The sequence below is a fragment of the Podarcis melisellensis genome, assembly GCF_964234715.1.
Source record: "Podarcis melisellensis genome assembly, chromosome: 1".
Taxonomy (NCBI): Eukaryota; Metazoa; Chordata; class Lepidosauria; order Squamata; family Lacertidae; genus Podarcis; species Podarcis melisellensis.
Genome location: NC_138528.1, coordinates 7232009 through 7247050, shown reverse-complemented (window position 1 = coordinate 7247050; position 15042 = coordinate 7232009). Strand labels below are relative to the sequence as shown.

Below are 15042 nucleotides of genomic sequence, written 5' to 3'. Positions count from 1 at the left end.
ATGCATACATACCCTTAAAGGTCCTTTCACTTGGTCATCTTGCACCAACTGTGTTGAATTATCCTGTTTTAAGATCACCTGTATATTTTGAGAGGGATTTTAAAGAAAACAATTTTACTTGCAAAGAGGTTAAAAAGTGCATGTCATTTACTGTGAGATTCAGCATCAGCCCACTTGAGCAATGGACTTTCATGTGTGCACACAAGACTTTTATGCGCCAGTAGGTTGCTCCCTAAAGTATGCCCCAGCAGCTATGGGGACTTTCCAGATCCGACTGGGGGTGGGGACAGAAGAGGAGGAAATCCCAACATGCACATTGTTGTGACATCAGATCTCACCCTGTATGCCAGCATGCAGAGTAGAACATTATTCTAAGTAAGATTTTTCAAACATGGAAATTTGCTTTTATTAAAAGCATTCAAATAAAACAGCAGCACAACTATGGAAGAAACTGCAAGAAATTTAATTTCACGCTATCAATTGAGTATATGGTATTTGTCTGGTTGCCAAGTCAGGTCAATAAATGATCTGGGGACGGGGGACTCCAGTGATGTTTCCTTAGTAAATCCATTTTTTACATACAGTGCAGTACATTGAAACTCTTGACACGAATCAAAGAAGAACACGTTTTAGCTGACTGAGGTTTATGCCACAATAACAGGACAATCATACACAGGATGTTCCATTATGGTCACAGGGACTTGAAAGTGGGCACAAGACTGCAGTCTAAATCTGTGAGTCTTTTGAAAGGTGCCATGAGACTATTAATTGTGAGGCAAAATACCAACATGATCATGGCTTCACATGCAACTGATCCATTAACTCAGATCCATTAGAGATTTGCTTTCTCTTGATCAATGACTGAGCAAATCACAATTCCTGCTACACCAGCAACTTAGCCATAAGTCTGTCTCTTTGATAACACAGCAGATTACACCAATTAGAAAGCTCTCTTAACGATCCAGCGACTGTAGACCCGTGCACTCCATTGCTAGAAGATACCCTTAATGAAAACACTTCAGAAATGAATGTATTTTTAAAGGTGAATTTCTAGATATCATATAGGTGAATCCTATGAAGAGCTCACCTTAATCCTTACCCATTTCAGCACTTACACAAAAAGCCCCATCAAATTTATAGTAAGCACAAATTGTTATTGATTTTTCTTTTTTTAAACAAAAACCCTGCTCTTCAGCAAAGATAGAATCCTAAAATGAAGCTGCACACATCCAAGGAGAAATGCAGGGATTTCCTGATTCTCTCCCCAACCCCAATGCCGTAACACTTATTTGGACCAGAAGAGAGAAAATAAGTGGGGCTTCTTACTGCTGGAAAATAAATGATGCTACCTTACATTTTGGCTTTTTATTTCCTATTGGGCTGGGCTTCCTTAGCAGCAGGATGCATGCACTTTCATGCAGAAGGTCCCCGGGTCTCTAGATAAAAGTATCTAATGAAATAGGTGGTGTGAAAGACCTGTGGCTAATGCACTGGCATTAGTGCTCTCTCTTACCTTGACTTTCACCAGCCTTTTTACTGTCTTAATTTTTGCCTCGCAGAAGGCACCCCGGTATTTGGCACTGACATCAGTCCCAACTGTCAGGTAGGCAGGCTCATCTGCTGCCTGAAGAGAGAGAAAAAATGGTCAAAGGGTGGAAGCATTCAAGCACACTTCTCAAGGTTCAGATCCCTCGGCACAATTTTAAGGTTAATTGTAACAAAACCACGATGAAAAACTTTTGAGCCTACAGGAAGTAACTGACAGACTAAGACCTGCCACTGGCAATTAGTGGAGTTGCATATACACACAGGTTTACTCTGACCCAACAAGTCTTTAGAATCTATTGTGATTTATTTAGTTTATCCATTCAGAAAAAACTCTAGTCACCAAAAAGAGAAAGGACTTGGTTCTTGTGTTTTGCTTTTACTAAGATAGCATATAGATTACTCCAAATCTTTATACCATTTGTCATCTACTATTTGGACAGCAGCTTACAGTGACCAATACTTAACAGTACACGCTGGAAACACTAAAAATAATCCTACTAGAATGTGTATTTCTGCAAGATGGATTGTACGCTCTGAAGTCTTTGAAGAAGTGCATGGTACTCAAACACTGCAGTTGTAAACAAAAAATTTGACAGCTGATGCTTCAGCCAATGGATTTTAAGTCTTACTGGCCACAAGTGGTTTCTCAGGCAGACATACCAACAGTCAAACTTTTTGTTTTGGAATACATTTCTCATATACAGTTGAAAGAAAGAGAAACAAGCCCAATTATTGTTTAATGAGGATAGAATGCAACACTAATTTTCCTTAGTTTCCTGTTCACTTTTTCCAAAAGCTGCACCCCCCCAAAAAACAAGCACCTGGATACAGAACAGCAGAGGTTAACAAAGTTTTAACTGCTGATACAACACTGGATCATTTGCCAGCTTAACAGCCCATTTATTGGAAAATACTTTAACAGCACATTTCAACAGGGTAGTTCCCAGGTAAGTGTGCATTAGATTGCAGCCTTAGTCCAACAATTAGGACTTAATTCATTAGAAAATAAGTATAAGGCAGTGTCTTATGTACTTTCACTTTGATCAACTTTGACCATACTTCTGTTCAATGAATTAGCATCATTGAATAGTGACCTTTTTAATGACAAGTAATAACTAACGAACAAGTAGCACTGAATAGTGATGTTTTTAACAGCAAGTAATAACTAGCGAACAACCCAGCAAATGAGTGGGCAGGGATACAATTTCACTTCTCATTCCCAATACACCGTAGTGGAAAACAGCATTTTCAACCTTTCAGAGAAACATTTGAAACACAATGTAAGCAAGAATTTTAGCACTGATGTTACGGATATATAAGTTCTTGAATGTAAAGAACCAGAAGAGGAATGCCTCATTTCTTTCCAGAGTTGGAAAGTAGCTTCCCTGTGAGTACACATAAGTAAAACAAAATTCTTGCCACCATTTTGGAACTCCAAAGCCTATGTAAGCTATAAACATTTTCTTCCATGCTTTGCATGCAGAAGGTCCCAACTTCAATTTCCAGGATCAGGTAGCATGAAACAGAAATGACCTCTGCCTGAGATAGTGGAGAGCCAGTACTAGCCTAGATAAATCAATAATTTGACCTGGTGTGAGGCAGCATCCTACTTTATGCTATTGTATTTCTATACTGTAATATTAAATTGTTCACTGGGTTTGCAGACATATGTGGCTGTTTAGCAAAAGGCAAGCTTCCTCAGCAGTGGCATATGAACCATATTTCACTAAATATGTATTCAACAGAATGATGTACTTTTAACATTGAAGGAAAATAATACACAATCATTGGCAGGCTAGAACAGAAGAGAAGGGAAAACTGAGAAGTTGAGAAACAGACTTACCTTCATCTTTGAAGGTTATTTGAGGGATTCCAGCTCAAAAGTTTTCCTTTTACCACAGTTGAAGAAAAATCTAGAAAACAAGAAGAAAATGGTAATATTCATACATGTAATTATAAAAAGGTGACGGAACTCAAGAGCAAGAAATTAAACTATGAAGTCAGTGATCAATTATGAAAACACAATCCTCTTCTTAGCGTACACAACGCAGAACTTCTGCATCTGTAGAACAGTCACTGCAGGCCTCAGAGAAGGAAAGTACTGAAAAGTAGTAAGTGGGCAATTTGGAGTTCTGGTTGAGAAGTAGCTGGTGCTGCTACCTTCTCTCTATTTCAGCTCCCTCTTGCTCATCTCTGCGTCCCCCGTCAGTAACTGTCATCCAGCCATTTCTCTTCAGCCTGTCAAGAAAAGAAACTCTAAGGCCACGGAGAAGACATTCACTTAAAGGAAGGAAGAGGATGATCAAGAAACAGGAGCAATCCCAAGAAGCCAGGATCTTCAGCCCCCCTCTCTTAGCTTCCTTAAATCTGAAAAGACAGACAAGAATATATCTGAAGGTAAAAATGCTGCCTGGCAAAGGGGAGGCTGACAGGCCAGTCAAATGCAGACACACCCTCCATTTACGACTTCCAGCTTGATCCTCTGTATGTTTACTCAAAAGTATGTACTCAAGTGGGACTTGCACCCAAGGGTGCACAGGGCTGCGGCAAAGTTGTCGGCAACATCCCCTCGACCGCTTAGCAAAAATCACTCTTTTGCTTTTCCTGGCTGAAAAGCACCTCAGATCTTCTTTCCCTACCCCCTGCACTTAGTTCCCAGTCCGATTCACATCCAGGCCTCGCTCGAAACAAGCCCCATTCCTTTTAAACGCACTTCCCCATATGCCGAAGCCCTCCTCCTTCCGCCCCCAAGAGTGAAAACAAAATCCGTGCTGTGTTTTGGGAAACCTTCTCGACTCCGAAAGGAAACACATTCCCCCCCCCTTTCCCACCCACCCGATTAAAAAAACCTCACCCCCCCTCTTCTAGGCCTTGGCCTCTGTGAAGCCCCCTCGCCTCCCGGCCCACCCCGGCTGCCCCCCAACACACGAGCCCCTCAGACCCCCAACCACGGCGATGGTGAACCCCTCCAACCCCCCTCCAAGGAAGGCCGAGGCAACTGACGAAGGGCTTTCTTTCTGAGGGGGGGAGAAGGGGAAGGATAAGTAATGGGAAGGAGGCCCGCCCCGAGCTGAAGGGGGCCTCGTCCAGATGTGGCGGGGAAAGAGAGGCTGCTCAAAGTGTGGCAAGAGGAAGGAGGACTTGGCCGGTGTGTTGCGGCTCCTCCGTGAGGGGAAGGAAGGAGGCAGAAGAAGGCAGCGCTTCTCCGCCTCCCCTCCGGTCAGGCGTTAGTGAGGCAGCGGCAGGAGGAGGAGGAGGATCCCGCCCGGGCCTCCCGCACCCTCCGGAGGGGATCCCGAGTTCCAGCGCAGGGTCCCCTGCCCGGCCAGGCCCCCTCAGCCCCGCCACCAACTCACCGCCGACGAGGATCCGGCGGCGGCTGCCCCGTTTCCTTCCTCCGGTGTAAGACGTGGGCGCGTCTCCGCCGCCCGACCCCGAGCAGGAAAGAAGCGGCGGCGGCGGCGGCTGAGGCGGCGAAGGGCGACGACGACGACGACGGAGCGAGCGGCGGTAGCGGGGAGGGAGGTGGGGAAGGAGGCCGGGCCTGTGGTCTGGCGCCTCAGCTCCGCCTCTTCCCCGCCCCCGGCAGCCCGGGCTGCCTCTGGCTCGCGCGCTCTGGCTCCCTGACGGGCGGGCGGGCGGGCGGGACTCCCTCGCCCAGCGCTGCTGCCTTGCGCGGCTCAACACCCAAATAACAAGCTGTTGAGCAGGATCTGCGCGGCGCGGCCTCCCATTGGCTCCTCCCCTCGCGGGGCCCCCTCCCCGCCCGTGACGCGCGAGGGGGGCGCTCTGCCCCGCCCTGAGCGGGCGCCGCGCGCAGCTCCCGCCTTTCATTGGACTGCGGAAGGGCAGCTCTCCGCGACGCGATTGGGCGGCCGCTTTCCTCCGCCCCCGCCCGCACCCGACGACTTCTTCTTCTTCTTCGTTTCCCCGCCCCCCCACCATCATCAAAGACTTTTCATTGGTCCAAACCGAGGAAGGGCGAAGCGCCGTTGGACGGCCGGCGGCTTAAAAAAGGGAGTTAAGTCAAAGTTTCCACCCGCCCCGCCTCCCTGGGCTGAGCAGGGAAGCGAGCGAGAGGCCTGCAGGGGCCGGATGTGAAGCGCCGCGAGGCGATTGGAGGAGGACTTGGCGGGGCAGGAATCTGAGGAGCGGGTGGGCGGGGCGGGGGAAACTGAGGAGGAGGATTGGCGAGAGGTGATTGGCTGCCCGCGCCTGTCTCATGGAAACGGAAAGGTGGAGGGCGGGGCCAACAGAAGCTTGCGGAGGCGGCGAAAGGAAAGCCGAGTCCTAAGGCGCATGCGTCCTCCGGCCGTCAGGGTTTCATTATTTTTTTCCTCCCCATCGCCTTCGCCCGGCGCCATTTTGTGCGCTCTTCAGTCACGTCTCGGTCCCATTTCGTTGAGAGGGCTGGAGGTGAAGGGGTGCTGAGGAGCGGCTCCGGCGGAGGCCTGAGGTAAACGAAGCCGAGGTAGGTGTGGGTGCGGTGAGGCCTTTTAATGTGTGTGGCGGGGGAGAATGCCACCTCCGTCCGTTGGCTTAAAAACAGCCGTATTTTGTGTGGAGAACGTCGAGGGGCGAGGAGGGCCGCGAACCCCGCGACCGTTACCGCGGAAAACTGCCTCAACGGGCCGAGGTAAACGTTGCGGGGCGGGGCTGCGGACCGGAAGCCGAGTGTGACGTCAGGAGTTGCGCAGCCGCCAATAAGTGGGCGGGGCTTCCTCTTCCGGGTTTCCCTCCTCGCTCTTCCTTTTGATAGACCAGGGGAGTGAAGTTTACCCCCGCGAGGATCTGGGACGCGCGATATTTTTCTCCCACCCTCGTATTTCTTGAGAGTGCTTAATGGCTGTACCTTCCTCGTGAAAAGGGCCTTGTCGTAGCCCTACTTGGCTATAAGGTTTTCAATTTTTTTTGCTCCAGTAGCTACCCGCAAACGCCCAACTATCCTGCGACGCCTCAAGGGCGCTTTTTATGGAGAGGGATATGCATTTGTGGATCAGGGGCGCCGTCATGAGATCCTCCCAGAGATCTGCGCATGGAGGCTGTCCATAAAGCAGCTGGGCCCTGCTCCATTGTGCTTAAACCCCCGCTGGCTGTTTCCATTACGCTCCGCAATCCATGTATTTCTGCACCTTTCAACCTAGAATAGTACTTCTGTTGTCTGATGAAGAGGGCCACAAAAAGCTTCGGCTGTTGCCTTTCTTCAACTGTGCAGAATTAAAACATTTTCTATTAAAAGACTAGCTTGACTTCCTCTTCAGGATTAATGTTGTGTATTAGCTTTAAAAGCACTCTCCAAGTCATGTTTACTCATAAGTATGTGTGGTTAGCCCTGCAGCCGAAAAATTGTCCCAAGCAAAGGACTACTCTCAAGTCTAAATTCTGTATGCTTCTCTCTCCCTGCCCTCCCATACAGATAGAATATAGGTATCCATATCTCATACCTGTGGATTAAGAGATGTTTGTGCTGCAAGGGGCAGCAAGCTGTACTTTCTTGTAGCGCAGACTTTTTGTGCCTGTGTTCTATTTCTAGTAAATGCAAGTCGCTCAGACATCCTGATTTAAAAAAAAATGTTAAGTAGTTTCTGGTAGTCCGAACAGAAGGTCTGCAAAGTCCTCCCACCTTGTCAAAAGGACCATTCTTTATAAACATGAAGAGGAATTAGGAATTTTGTGCTCTCCATCAACCTGCCAAGTGATGAAAAGACGGTAGCTTCATAAGAGAGTGCTTTTTTGTCATCAGTAGAGTGGAAACGTCTGCCATGATGTATGAGTAGAGCTTTTTACTGAGGATTATAAGAGAATAAAATAAAATTTCACGAGGGCCTTGCAAGTACTAACTCTTGTCTTAGGATTCATGCTTCTTAAATCACTTCAGCCCATCTTTTATGTGCTTGTACGCTTTGCGCTCCAGATGTCCTTATGGATGCACTGGTTGTTCAGGATGGTAATTATGGAACTAGGGGCAGTGTTCGAAACTCCCATGTTCTGGGCACATTTTGCGACAGAGAATTTCATAATCGCAAGCAGGTTCTGAGCTCTGAGCACAGTATTGTGCCTAAGATTTCAGATTAAACTTTGTATTTCCAGCAGTTTGAACTCCATCTTGTACGGGGTAACTATGCTGGCACCTCCTTCACAGTATTTAAATTGTTTCAGTTAAGAAGGATTTGCATATTTGAAAGCAACAGAATTTTACACCAGTTTTCAAATCAACACAAAATTGAACAGTTGTGACATTTACAGAGCATGAGGTAGATATTCATCATGCTTTAGGCCGCATAGTCATCTTGTCATCTGTGACACACAAGTTGGAATGGGGTGGGGAGAGGATGTCCTTCCTCCTTTGTAATTTATCTTAATTTTGCCACCTGTGGCTAACTTGCTAGGTTTTCCATCTGCAGGTTGGATACAGAAAATACATGAGAATTTTAAGCAGGGCTCCACAAATTATTGCTGGCCTTAGTAGTGAGCTATTTGTATTGGCCACTGGCTCCTCTCCTACACAGAATCCTCTGGCACACATGGGGAAGAGCTGGGTCAGCTTTTAACTTACCCTGGTTTTTCAATACACTAGGAAATAGCAAGAGAGATGCTTGCTATATCTAATAAATGAGGTAGTAAAAGAGCCAGGCTCCTTCTTTGTGTGTTGCAGAGAACTTGGAGAGAGAGAGAGAGAGAGAGAGAGAGTAGTCTCTCTTTCCAACCTGTTATGAAGAAAGAGCCCTCCCCTCGGGTTGCCTGCAAATCATGCAATAATTTGAGAAATGAGGTACTGTATCTTGCTTTGTCCAGGACATCTAGGAATTGCCAGAAAGAGACCATTAGTAACTGCTGGTCACGCCTGACTGTATTTATGGATGCTTGCACTTAACTACCCAGGACAGTGGTTTTCAAACAGTAGGGCAGTCCCCCTTTAACACATGGAAAGAGAATTCAAAGTCAAAAAGAGATAGAACCTTAAGCCATGTAGAACCTTCCTCCCTAGCAAGCCAAGACATGGTGGGCTGAACACCCCAGCAGAAAATCTTCATTGATTCACACTGAGTTTAAGTGGATGAGTGAGCGCCCACCTAATTTGCCAGGATCGTCTCCCATTTTCTAAAACTGTTAGCTTGTTGGAATAGTTTCCCACATGCAAAGACCTTCGCATGCCATGAGCAGACTGTTCTGATTTGACAAGGGGGATAATAGGACAGAACTGATTGAGAAGGGGGTGACAAGCCCATACTGAGCTGGGGCCTATAATCTCTTGCACAAAATGCTGACACTTTGTATCTTTTATTCCAGCAGCAATTTCTTTCTTTGAAACTTAACCCAATGAAGCATCAGAGGGATGCGTTCATCATGGTGATGACAAATAAACTTGGAGCACCTTGGAAAGGACCCTGTGGTGCCAAAAGCCATGGGGTGGAGGATGCTGCTGCCGTTGTGAAGCTGGGCTATCTAACTCAAGAGGAAGATAATCCGCACGGAACATAGGATGAGCGGGACAGCTGAGCCAAGGCTGCTGCACTTCATATGTTGATGCCGGAGACAAGATGGCTGTAAACTACGATTGAGACGGTGGGTCTTAACACTGGCTCTGAATAGTTGATCCCGACACACACACTACAGTGTATATTTTGCATTGTGATTGCAGTTGGGAGAGGAAACACAGCTGCACTGTAGGTAGACCAAATACTCTAGCCATAGACGTTGCCTGCTAGTAGCCGGCTATTACTAAAGTGATCCTGCTAGGGTGATGGGTGGGAATGGGGTGTGAACTTCAATCCTTACAGAATATGAAAAAAATAAAGACCAAACTGTCTTTGTAAAATAAACTTGGCCATGTACAGATATTGTGATGATGACCATTAACTATGTTTCACATAGCAAATTAGTACTTCATATCGTAGCTCACATGCTGTCCTTTATGTGGTGAATGCTGTTTGATGTCTCTGTTGGGAGACTCAGTTCTGATGCTTTTGGTTTTGTTACGCATGAGCTGTTAAACAATTAGGGCTTGACTTAGTGAGGTTATTTGTTCTACAGTGTATCTGAATAGTTCTTCATAAACCTGGGAACCAAGAAGGGAAGGAAATGGTGTAGCTGCATTTTTATTTTCCTTTTCTGTTTTGCCTTTTGTCCCAGTTCTTAAATGAAACAAGGTGTGAGTGTCTGATTTTATTTTAGGGAGGGGGAAGCTAGCTGGATTGTACACTTCAAAGGAAGTAATTATCCTTAGAAGCTCAGATGTTCAGCTTGGGCAGTTGCCACAGTAGGTTTATTAGAAAGAAACCTTGGATATTGTACTAACTGACAGAGTTTGTGGTACAGAAAGTGGCTACAGCTGAATACACAAAACCATGCTATTAACATATGTGTAAAGGTCTTTTTTAAAAAAGAAACACAGTGAACACAATGGGAGGAATGAATGGCTTGGATCACATGTTGGGTTGAATTTTGGTTTGATGTTATGTGAATGAGGCTTGAGCTTGTGTGCTGCCCCCTCTCCTTGCAGGCTTTGATTTCAACCTTATGTCAAAACAAAAACAATTCCTTCCAGTAGCACCTTAAAGACCAACTAAATTAGTTCTTGGTATGAGCTTTCGTGTGCATGCACACTTCTTCAGAAGAAAGCTCATACCAAGAACTAACTTAGAAGTTAGAAGAAGTGTGCATGCACACGAAAGCTCATACCAAGAACTAACTTAGTTGGTCTTTAAGGTGCTACTGGAAGGAATTTTTTTTGTTTTGACTATGGCAGACCAACACAGCTACCTATCTGTAACTGGAACTATGGAAGGCACCACATTGAGCCGCATGAAATGGAAGTCCATCCTCTGAAGAAGTGTGCATGCACACGAAAGCTCATACCAAGAACTAACTTAATTGGTCTTTAAGGTGCTACTGGAAGGATTTTTTTTTGTTTTGACTATGGCAGACCAACACGGCTACCTATCTGTAACTCCTTATGTCAAACCTTGATTTACTGTCACATTCAGACCGGTAAACTAGTAGATGTTATTTCCCTCATATTCAAACCACAATGCCTGAGAGCCCAAGAATCTCTCACAATGCAAAAGCATTAACTGCTGTTGTGTTAGAGGTGAGCCAATTCAACGTGAATCAGCTCCCATGCTGCATTTCATCACAAGACTGCTTTTATTATCATAGATTGAAGGTAATATCAAGGAGTAGGCTACAGTTCTTGCTGCTTTGTGGCACAAAAATATATTAGGAAAGGCTGTTAAGAGTAACACTTAACACTTCATAGAGTAACACTTTTAATCTGCAAAACTTGGGTGTGTTCTAAGGTGAGAAGGAAGCAGCTGAATATATTCCTGTTGCCTGCACACTCCACCATTTGCCGCCTGCCTTTTTTCCTGCTGTCTGCTCACTGCTTTTCTTCTGCCCATAAGAGCTACTATCTATGATGTTTCCAAAGAAAGGAAAAGCAGTTCAGCTTTATAGCAGCTGTTAAATATTTTTTGTCATGCCAGGCTCTCCATGGCTACTTGAGATGGAGATGAACAGTGATCAGAGAATCCTGGAAAAGCTATGGGTGTTCCTCCAGTTCCTGGTCTGGCCAAATTGGGCATTAACAGTTTTTAGAAACTTGGAAGTGTAGTTTGGTCAGATACCTGCTTTTAAATGCATTTTAAAATTAATACATCATAAATGATTTACATGCTGCTGTGAATGTTTGGATTATGATAATGTCAAAGGTATAATACTTGTTCTAGCCTTAGCGTTCCACCCCTGGGAAAACAATCTGTCTTGCAAACAGTGATTCAGGCACCTTCCTCCTGTTTTTCCCCAGGTTCTGGTCTCTCAATTGTTGCTGCCTCTCCAGAGCAGCTTTCTAGCTCCATAAAGCTAGAAGAAAACTTTCTATTACCAGTTGATGCCCTTTAATGCTGAAAGCAATAATGTGCACATTGATAATAGAATTGTAGAGAAGGGACCACGAGGATCATCTAGCTGAACACTGTAAGGCAGGGATCTAAGATTAAGAGCCTCACACTCTACCGACTGAGCTATGAGGGTCTAGACTGGTAATGACAGCAGTATAGAGAAGGAATAGGCACTGTCAGCTATAGTATAATTTATTGAACCAGGCAACGTAGAATACAGATATTGCCATTTGTGCAGAAGTGTTGGAGCAGAGGGAATGCCCGGGGGGGGGGGGGGACACAGCCAGGCTTTCTAGAAATGTAACTTCTTTTTGGTATTTGCCAGGTGCCTTTCAAGTTGCTTACCGTCCCATTCCAGAGAGCATTTGGAAATCAGTGCTTTGTTTAATCACCAAGCCATCTGGAAAGGTAAGACAGTTTCTCAATATTTGCTAGCTATGTAGTGTGAAGGTTTTTCCCTCCTCTTAATTTTCATGTTGCCTTTTGTGCTTTGTTGTGTCAGAATTGCATAATCATATATGCTGATAGTGAACTCATTCTCCAGGCGCTAATCCTTATGGAGCTAGTCCAACGCACAAATAAAATCCAATCATAGGCATCCCAGTGTGTTTTTCCTTTGTAAAGCTCTGCCTGTGTAGAATAAAGACACTTATTCTTCCATCTTTACCGCAAGTAGCAGCTAATGAAAATGCAGCTAGACTGATTTTCATTGCTTTTTTTTGTTTGTTTGTTTGTTTTGCTTGTTGGCTGAAACTGGTCTGCTCACCTGGCTTCCTGCTTTCATTATTGGAGTCTAAGGAAGCAGTTTTCTACCTGTGGTAATAAGCTTTAGCAATGTGGAATGGTTTTTGTAAGGAGGTCCCTGGATGCCTTTCAGTGGAATGGATAGCTAAGAGCCTGGTCAGGCAAAGTTGCTAATATTTTTCTGCTTAAATGAGAAACCAGGCATTTTGCACAGAAAAACAATGTGATCTCAGAAGTAGCTCTGCATAGGGTGATTTAAGTTTGGTTGACATCCTCCTGGAGGGATGTGGCTGCTTAATCCCATGCTGCTTGGGAAACACTTAAAAATACCACATTTTATAGCTTTGTCTACTGCCTTGGTTCAGGTGATTCCTTCCTACACTCATACAGGACAACCACCAATGGGATGGGGGGGGGCATAAGGGCAGAGAAAAGTTATGACAGCTGGTTCTGTTCATACAACCCTTTGATCTGTAGATGTCTACTTGGGTATTAGTATGTAAAATATGCAATTTGCTAGTTTTCATCTCCCTGGATATAATTACTATTTTAGGATGACCACTTATTTCACTTTGATGTTACAAGTCAATATAGCCTTTATTCTTTTTAACTCATGTTAAGATTACAAATAGTAATGGTGTATTGCAGAAGCAAATGTTTACTTTTAGCTCCCACCCAAGCTCAGTAACCCTTTTCTGTATTTTCAGCTTATGCATTCTATTATGTGCAAATAAATCCTTTAATTGTATGGTGTTAGCTATGTACTCTTTGATTTCTCTCTCTCTCAAGGTGACAGGTTTTATTTTATTTATCAGTTGGACACAGTATCTTCAAAACACTTGTGTGATTTGCCTCTTCCCCTTGGATGAGAACATATAGCTTTCCCCAATATTTGTATGTTTGTGTCATTTTAATCTTTTCCTTCAACAGAATTGTGACCATGAATGTAGAGATCCCTGCAGAAAATACTGTACTAAGGCACAGAACGGTGTGAACTTGTGTGTATGGCCGGAACCATGATGAAACATCAGCTATCTTGCTTGTGGGATTCAGTACATTCGTGTTGACTGCTTATAATCTGTTCCGAGTCATCTTCGTTAAGCAGAGAACTTTCATTGTATCTGACAAAATGTCTCAAGATGAACAGATACTTTAAACACTGATTTATGGAATAAAAGCCTATTTTATGATTACATTCGGCATCTTTTGTTTACCTTGCACTAGCTAGGAGCCTGGACAAACATGCTTTGTGGATGTTTTAAGACACTCTTCTAAGGGTTGTGCATTTGGGTCCTAGTGTGAGCACCACAGCTTCTTCTGGTCTTGGTTGCGGCTAAGGAGCTGTTTATGGATAAACAAGAGAGTACCCATTGAAAGGAGACTAATTGTCTGCTGCGCATGTAGAAGACCCCTGGCTCCCAATATAAGACCTGTGCATTGCATCTTAAGTCCTAATGAGAGTTCTGTCTTGCCTGTTTTACTCGCTGAAGGGCCACTATTGGTAATAGTTGCACCTCTTAATTTAGGAGAACTAGAGCCCCTTTTTTGAATGAGACCTTGGGTCTCCAGCTGTTTTTGGACTACAGTTCCCATCCCTGACCACTGGTCCTGCAAGCTAGGGATGATGGGAGTTGCAGTCTAAAAACAGTTGGGAGACCCAAGTTTGGGAAACGCTGGCCTAGACCATCATTCACTGGTCCTGCTCAGCTTTTGCCTGTTTGGAAGGTATCACTGAATTGTGCTGATGCTGCTTATTGTCTGGCTGTGTGTAAATCTGAAGAATATAGTCTACTCTACAAAATTAAGAGTCCCATCTATTGCTGTGACTATTTTACTGCTGATCTCTACTACTGGCATGTGACTCCTGCACTTGAGTGAATGTGGGCTCTTGGGGTGAAGATTCCCCATTCACAGAGATAGAAGCTTGCCCTACATTTGTAAAGAGGTTTCTCATACCTGCTGGATTGCACCTACCAACTCCTCTCCTTTACAACATATTACGTACAAATTATCTGTAGCACATATATTAAGTGCATTGTGCTGTGAATCACACAGTGCTGGTTTGCATGTGTTTGCTTCCTGCTTAGTCACACTAATTTATGACGTAAGCAGGGCTGTGGTTTGGGGATGCCATGACTGACATGAGAAAGTGGAAACATGGTCTTGAGTACAGCACTGTAAATACACTGAGAAACTTTTTTTTTTAAGGAACAGGAAGTAGTAGTGAGTCAAGTGACACTGCCACTGGTCATCTGAACTATCAATAATAAATATTGTGGTTCAGCATCTTCCCAGTAGGAAGCTGCCATCATTATTCTACCATAAATTCATGGGTAGAAGTATGATAACTCTTAATTGGCGAAAATGTTTCCTTTCACCTTACTTTTTTATCAACAGGTGTAGGAAAGTAGGCAAAAATATCCCACTACTGGCAACTCTTTCAAAACTAGTGCTCATTCAAGAACCTCAGTACTAAATTATTCAACACTAAACACAATCATGTAAGAAATGCTCCAGTTCATGTACTGATTTGTGTAAATGGTGGCAGAAAGCTGCTGTGGGAGAGGAGAAAGTTAAAATAATCCTGTTATTCACAGCGGCAGCTGAGTACACAAGTTGGCTTTGACTGTAGACAAAGTGGATGGAAGAACATGAGGAGATATTTAGCATCCCATGCCCCACTTATGGCCTCAAAGGCATGTGGCTGGCTGCTGGACCACCTGCATCTATGGTCAGTGTAAGAAATTGGCCAAGTATCTGAAATATTCATGAATGCCAAGATTGTCACAAAATAGTGAGCAAGCTTTTGTATTTTGTGCAGATGTTAATTAAAAGTAGGTAAGTGGGTGAA

General features: G+C 44.5%; 1 protein-coding gene and 2 long non-coding RNA genes across 7 annotated transcripts in view; 1 reads left to right on the top strand and 2 right to left on the bottom strand.

Moving 5' to 3' along the window:
• The window catches only part of ARID4A (AT-rich interaction domain 4A), a 60629-nt gene extending 55580 nt beyond the window's left edge, over positions 1–5049 (bottom strand). For 2 of the 4 annotated variants that reach the window (XM_081909261.1, XM_081909264.1), the window contains exons 1-4: positions 4905–5049; positions 3392–3461; positions 1514–1624; positions 13–78 (exon numbers count right to left, since the gene is read on the bottom strand). In XM_081909261.1, the coding sequence (XP_081765387.1) occupies positions 13–78; positions 1514–1624; positions 3392–3397 (183 nt within the window). In that variant the 5' untranslated portion in view covers positions 3398–3461; positions 4905–5049. Of the gene's footprint in view, positions 1–12; positions 79–1513; positions 1625–3391; positions 3462–3708; positions 3897–4904 lie in introns of those variants that run through there. The other 2 variants (XM_081909263.1, XM_081909262.1) reach the window with 2 other exon arrangements.
• Positions 5050–5759: 710 nt separating this feature from the next.
• Positions 5760–13384, top strand: LOC309372675. Of its 2 annotated transcripts, none has more exons than XR_014169588.1 (4): positions 5760–6019; positions 8842–9114; positions 11773–11855; positions 13122–13384. It is a non-coding gene; the product is annotated as an uncharacterized lncRNA (long non-coding RNA). The 2 variants fall into 2 exon arrangements; XR_014169589.1 differs by having other exon boundaries at positions 5763–6019; positions 8839–9114.
• LOC309372923 lies at positions 9920–11766 on the bottom strand. The gene is made up of 2 exons (XR_014169733.1): positions 10500–11766; positions 9920–10065 (listed from the first exon to the last, which is right to left on the bottom strand). It is a non-coding gene; the product is annotated as an uncharacterized lncRNA (long non-coding RNA).
• Positions 13385–15042: the final 1658 nt, after the last annotated feature.